The 7192-nt window shown below is 35.8% G+C and overlaps 1 protein-coding gene across 2 annotated transcripts in view; it reads right to left on the bottom strand.

Moving 5' to 3' along the window:
* LOC111242568 (probable glutamate carboxypeptidase LAMP1) overlaps window positions 1-4984 on the bottom strand; it is a 15841-nt gene extending 10857 nt beyond the window's left edge. Inside the window, exons 1-4 of one of the 2 annotated variants that reach the window (XR_002669759.1) lie at window positions 4685-4984; window positions 3818-4511; window positions 3523-3590; window positions 2331-2409 (exon numbers count right to left, since the gene is read on the bottom strand). Coding sequence is in view for 1 of the 2 variants with exons in the window: in XM_022786443.1 (XP_022642164.1) it covers window positions 3534-3590; window positions 3818-4204 (444 nt within the window). In the remaining variant the exon portion in view is untranslated. Of the gene's footprint in view, window positions 1-6; window positions 2410-3522; window positions 3591-3817; window positions 4512-4684 lie in introns of those variants that run through there. The other variant, XM_022786443.1, reaches the window with a different exon arrangement.
* Window positions 4985-7192: the final 2208 nt, after the last annotated feature.

The following is a 7192-nucleotide window of genomic DNA, read 5'->3' as shown; positions in this document are numbered from 1 at the left end:
TGCACCAATCGAAAGTCCAAATGCAACATATGGTCGTTTTTCACTCTCTCCTGCTTGGACGACAGGTATTGTGTTTATTGGTGTCTTTTTTGTCGCGGTGGTTGTGCTTGCCTTTTGCAGGTGCCATGACAAAAACTGGCTTTGGACATTGGGAAAGGTTAAGTGAAATTTGGTTCTTGTAGAATGGCAAGTNAGGGAATGAATGAATTGGAAGCATAAATTGTTGTTCTGAGTAAAGTGAGGCACTCGTGCCTCACATTACTCTGCAATTTTTGCTTCCAATTCATTCCCTTACTTCCTCTCTACGAACCACATTCCATGATCTTCACAACAACTTTTTATTTTGTTTTCTAGATTCTTAACCTTTCTCAATGTCCAATGTCAGTTTTTGGTACGACACACGCAAAAGACAAGCACAACCACCGTGACAAAAAACACAACAATAACCACAATACCTGCAATCAAAGCAGGAGAGAGTGAAAAACCACTTGATGTTGTATTTGGACTTCTCATTGGTTCATCACTAGAACCGCTTAATGAAGTAGTTCCACTACCACCATCACCTTTAATATATGAAGAAAAATATTAAAATCAGTGTTTAACATCGCATTGGTTGGGAACTGTGGAAAATCACCAAATAAATTGTTCTTAAATACGTCTAGAACCTCAAACTGAGCCAAATTAGTCAAGCCTCCTAGTATTCATCCCTCAAATGATTTTCATTGAGATACATGTTTATCAAATTTGGTAAATTGGCAAATGTAAGTGAAATCGTTCCCGTCAAATTCTCACAGGCCAAATTCACAGTAACAATCTTCCCCTTAGAACACACAATGAAATTCCAATCCTCACAAGGATCATTACAAAACCAAGAACTCGCAAACTAAAAGGGATAGCCAAAATGTTTAGCAATATCAAGCAAAGTGGTGACGTGAGAATTACAGGGTCCAGAGTCATTCCTACAAAAACTATTTGAATCAAAAGTGACCTTCACACCCATTCCAAATGAAGGAACGAGACCTTGAAGAAAATTGTCATCTAAAGAGACGTTCTGCAAACTAGAAAAAAGATATGAAAGAAGATGGAACCTTACTGGTTAACTCGTTGTCATTCAGCTGCAGATTGAACAAAGTGATGCAATTTGAAAAATCCGGAATGGGACCCATGAAAAAGTTGGTCTGAAGCCACACTTGAGACAAATGGGTCATGGGAGCAAGCACCTTAATGGTACTCGATAGCCCGAACTCGTGTTTCAGAATATTCGGCCAATATCTCTGAATATTAGATACCTCATGTTTCTAATTGTCGAGCCACAAATTCTGAATCCCGGATACCGCGAAGGTCTTTGGAAAACTCCCAATGAGGTTGTTGTAAGAGAGACAAAGCTCCTGCAAACTCACAAGGGAGTCAAATAGTTTAGGCAAGGTACCATTGAGGTTTGTGCTTCCAATATCGAATTTGACAAGGTTGGAGGACTGAGTCAACTCGGCAGGAATCGCCCATGGAGTGAGCTTGAAGTTGTTTGCCATGTTGAGGCTCTGTAAGCTAGTGAGACATTAGAAGCAACCGTCGAGAATGGAGGTGAAGTTGTTGCCCCCGAGGAACACAATTTCTAGCGTGGAGAGGTTGGCAAGGGAAGGCAATGCGCTGGAGAATGTGTTGCCTTGGAGAGAAAGCGAGGTGATTTGGGATAGGGAGTTGAGATCCGGAGGTAGCGCTTCGTTGAGCAATTGTGAAGTGATGTTGATTGAGGTGACGCGGTTGGTTGTGAAGCTGACGCCCTTCCACTGACAGAAGTTGGTCCCTGATAAAGTAAGTTCTAGGAATATAGAAATATTCGAAGAACTTAAAATCTTAGAGATTCAAAGGAGAATCTGAAATGATGCCAAAGAATTTTGAGAAGAAGATTGTTTTTGCTGCGATAAGAATCGTTTTTCCCCCTTCCTCTGAATTAAGTATTTATTATTTGAAAAACTAAAAAGCATAACAAATGCTATAACCTTCTAACAAAATTACAAAATGTAATTAAGTTACTGGTTGCCACTTATGTGGCTTCTTATTAAATTCCTATATCAGTCCCTGACATGTGGGACTCGAGGCTTTTGTGAGCTATCCCCTTTTGTAAAAGAAATTAGGTATTGTGTTAGCATTATCATTATCTACACACTGAGTGTTAAGATATGTCAAATATTTTATTTTTCTTCCTCAAATCAAAAAGTTTCTCCATGAATAGTTAGTTATACCTCTCCATGAATCACATTAAGTATCATAGAATAGAAATGTAGCATTTTAAAACAAGCATAAAAGATAGAGATAATGGTGCAACTTACTATAGAAGACAACACTTCTCCAAACCAGTACAGAAAGTGTTCTTCACTCCGCCACAAAGGTAACCCAATCTAGGTTGTGCTGACAAAAAGATCATCATCACGTGTTAGAGTAGGAGCTTAATAAACACATTTATTGATAACAAAAGATTGCGGAGTATTTACATAGTCCAAACACTCAAGACATTAACATAACTTTGCAATGCACCCCCATATAAACTAATAAGTTAACATCAGATCACAATGTCCAATAATTTTGTTGTAACAATGGGACATCTCTCTTTTACTTCCAGTCAAGCATGTCCAACAGCCACAGGACTTCTTCCTTCGTAAAAAATAACTAAATAATTATAAATTAAAATTTGAAATAAAATAAAAAATAAATCATATCAAAAGCATTTCAAATGAACGTATACGTAAATTTTAAAAGTGTGAGAAAAGTCATCATTTAATAGTAAAAGTAGTCGATGAATAATTTAAAATAAAATTTGTTTCAGCTAACTATTACATGGTGCCAAAAGCATGATATGTACAATGAATTATTATGCATATTTTAAGTTTCATTTGGATACGTAGAATATTTTCAAAGCTCCAATCTTTTCAATGGTCCTTGTCAAAATAGAAATGAAAAGAAAATGAGACCAATTCAAAGCACTATCCTTTACCTTTATATTAAATTAATTCAAAGCAGTATCCCTTAAGGAATGAACAAAGTCCTATAGGTTCAGTTTCCTCTCATAAAAATCACCAACGTTTAATGCAAATGAGAACTATGAACACCTGTTAAGTTTGTAATGACTTTTAAATACATATCACGTTCAAGAATTAACAAAGAAAGATACGTACGTCAATAGAATTATATTTTAAATCATTTATCTATTACTTTGAAAACTCTATTGATTCCAATGGCATTTTATTGAAATAAAAAAGGTATATATATATATTACAAAGTTAATTATTTTTATAATGTTATTTAATTACAATTTTGGTGAGAATGACAGTAGTTAAGGCTGACATAGCTAGTGTTGGTGGAAGAATCAAAAGCATATTGGTTCTTTGCTCAAAGGACAGTGAAACGGATAGTGTTTGCCTCACCACTCTCAAACAATCAGTTAATGAAAAGTGACTAAACCAAATGTGTGTTTTCATAACATATCTCATATCTTGTCCTACTAAATGAAAAGTGATGACATACCTATCAGGCTCTTATGCCCCTTCAATCGCACTAATAACATTTTGAATTGTGGCTATAACATCCTGCCCCTGAAAACCAACATCCAAAATTTCACCACAAATCTTAGTCTTTTGCATATGACATTTTTGCAAGCCCATAATTGGTAAAAAAGTAATTTAAAAGAAGAAAAGAAAGAATGAATTACTTGCATGAAAGATTATCTATCTCTCAAGAGAAATCAGTCCCATTAATCCCTAACTTTCCCGGTTCACCAAGTAAAAAGTTCAGACAATTAGACAAAAACATATTACTATACCATGTAACTAAGGTTGAGAATTCCTGGTCCTGGTCCAAGCTTGTAATCAGGAGCATCCTTGCTTCTCTTCCAATCATCCTCTGCAACAGGTCCACCAAGTGACATCATTATCTTCTCCCCATCAACAGCTGACACAGGCAATGAACGTATCAGAGGAACTTCACCTCTCTTCTTCACCTCCTCCTTGCTCAACCTCTCACAATCTCCACCACTACTTGCCCAACCAGGAGTTGTGGGGTCCCCTAACTTACCATACACTGTCCCCACTTGAACACCACTTGGTGGCATCCACTTCTCATCAGAAAACCATTTTTCCTCACCACCAACAACACCGAAGTCCGGCGAACCCCAAACTGGAGCTTGTCGAATCCGATGACGGGTCGGCATGGCGCTTCTTCATCTCATCCTGAATCTACGAGGGATCCATCTTGGAAATATCGGAGGGGAGAAAAGAGGGTTCAGGTTCCTTGCCCCATTCCTTCCACGCATCGTCCTCCTCGTCGTCGAACACGTTGTCCAAGTCGTCGGTGATGTCTCACTTTCTTGCGAGGGAAAAATGGGAAATTGTGAACGCAAGGAGGAGATTGTGGTTTTCACCCGTCAAAAGAAAATAATGTCGTGAAGATCTGGGCGGCGGCAACTGTTTGGGAAAGGTGCAGTCGTGATGAAGAAGATGCGGTGGCCAGGTTGGAAACTGAAAAGAGTTTGAAGAGTTTAGGAGAAAGTGAAAACGTGAATGGACTTTAAGTAGGTTAACACACTTTTTAATATTGATGCTGTTTTGGTAAAAGTAGAATTCAGACGGTGGCAAAGGGTAGCTGGTGTTCTTGAATCACTGGAAACAGCAAAAATCAAAGGAAGAGGTACCTTGAAGTGCTGCAGAAGTCGTACAACTTTCCTCTAGTGGAGAAGATGATGAGAGCAAGCTCGGCATCAACAAAGAACGGAAAGCTCATAAGCTTTCTTCAAAAGCCCGTTTCTTCGTTTTGCAAAGGTCACTTGCCGGTTGATCTTGTTCTCAATTCTCTTCAACTCCACTCTTCCCCTTCCCATATCTCGCTCTCTCTGTCTCTCTCTCTCTCTCTAACTCTCTCAACTTCTCTTTCTCACATCCACTCACCAAATTCCGAGTATATAAAATCTCTATCACATGTATGTATGAATCACCTCATTCTAGATATCCATCTCTTGACGCACTGAGGTTTTCCGTTCTGTGAGCATGTGCATGCATGTCCACAATTACCTTAATTTCATACTTAATGACATTTACTGAGATAAAGTGGTTTTTCTAATTTTACATGGTGGGCACTATCCCTTAAATGGTCTTACTTTGCCCATGTGAAGGCATTGTCTTGCATTTCCAAGGATCCCCCAACAAACCGCTTTGGTGGTGTTTGGGTCTTGAGCAATCCACCACCCCACGGAAATTCTGATACCATTTAAGCCATTTTCTGTATGTGCATGACCCGCATAGCATTATCATTGATAAATTAAAACTTGATCTAAAGTTCTCTTTAAAGCTGATGTTTACGTGCATGATTTTGAGAGCTGTCTGGATCATGATTGGCCAATGAAACCAAGAGAAAGATGCTTATTCGATATCACAACAGTGCCACGTGTCGAAAGATGAAGTGAGAAAGGACTTGATTTTCTGCTCACTTTTTCGTATATTACATCATAAATTCTCAATAAATCTACTACGCTTTTCTCAATTCAAATTAACTTTCTTCGTTTTATTAATAAACAAATTAAAACTGTAATTATATGTCTTTTTATGATTTCTACTATTTTATAGACTCAGCAATTTAATTAGTAATCGAAATAATTAAAAACCGCACTACAAAGATAATTTATTTTTTTACAAGAAAAACCTCCCTTGTATATTGTTTTTTTTTAATATTAGTTACTCTTACAATTACTGTCAAAGTATTATTATAAAAGGACAATGCTAAGTTAAAAACTAAACAAAGAATCTTAGTAAAAGATCGCAATTTTTAATTACTGCGTGTTAACTATGTTTAGGTCAAAGTTCTTTGAGAGTGTATGTTTCCTTTTTACTGATAGAAAAATTGGAAATCCTCTAGTTCTATGATAATTCACAAAGTTAAACAAATATTTATAATAATAAAAAGTTATAACTAAAAATGGAAAAGAAAATGTATTTTTACGGAAGACATTTAATGGACATTAAATATGTTTGATTAAAGTTCAAACCATCCCAAAATAAAAACTATAGCAGGTAAGGTATTTATTTAACTCATCAGTTAGTCTTTTTGCTTAATTAACTAAAGATTTTATACTTTTTTTTTTAACTCTTAATAAGTTCATCGATAATAGTAGGTTATACTTAGTAAATACTTGAGAAAAAATGAATAGAAAATTATATATTAAAAAATTGCAACATACTTTTGGAAATAAAAAACAATTAATTTGAGATCTATTAATTGAGATTTAAAATTAAAAAGTGTATGTGAAAATAAGAAGAAACCAATATGAGTGATTATTTGAGATTGTTTTGAGGTAATTTTAGAATAGTTTTGGTAAATATTGAAGTGTTAAAGAATATTGATTAATGATTAACCATGGTCCAATTTGCTTGTAAAGACAGGAAAAGAAACTTGATTTGGAAAGTGGTGTTAAAGTTTCCGCGTTCTCCTTTTCGCTGCTTCAAATTCAAAATTTAACAAGAGACCAGTTTGGCACTGTGTTAGAATCATCTGAAAATGACATAAAAATGGCGTATTACGCAATTACCTTTTCCAGAATTTTTGTGGAAGAATTCGTAGTGAATAATCAAGTCTTATTTCTGAAACCCAAAGACAGAAGGTGTGAAGAAGTGAAGAAGAAGTGAAGAAGTCCATGATGAATATGAATGTTGGAGTGATGAACAACGAATCGATTTGCTAGCAACTGACTGTCCTCCGCCATATATTTCTGATGACCTATTCTCTGTATAAATGTAGCGTGGTCCACAGTCTCATAAAAATATGGTAATTATGATTGGTAATGATACTTTGACATCCAGAATGTGACAAATATTTTATATTGCCATGTGTCACATTCTGGGTGGTTTACGTGTTTTAAAAAAAATGACAGAATGACGTGTATTCAATGTGTAGTAACATACCTGGGATCAATGTACAAATAAGTGGATAGTTTAGACTAATTTTTAACACGAGGAGGACATCTTTGAATATGTCACTTGTTTTGAACTCCACAGTCTATTTTTAACCAATTTTATTGAATAAAGTTCATTAATTATCATTTAAAACACATTTATATCGAAGTATATTCCAAAGGAAACATTTTTCTTTAAAGTGATGGTGCAGAAAGGAAAGTGGTAGCAATGTACAAATAACTGGATAGTTTAGGCTA

Source organism: Vigna radiata, chromosome 9, assembly GCF_000741045.1.
Source record: "Vigna radiata var. radiata cultivar VC1973A chromosome 9, Vradiata_ver6, whole genome shotgun sequence".
Classification (NCBI taxonomy): domain Eukaryota; kingdom Viridiplantae; phylum Streptophyta; class Magnoliopsida; order Fabales; family Fabaceae; genus Vigna; species Vigna radiata.
The sequence above is the reverse complement of the archived record's forward strand: the minus strand, read 5'-3'. Positions and strand labels throughout refer to the sequence as shown.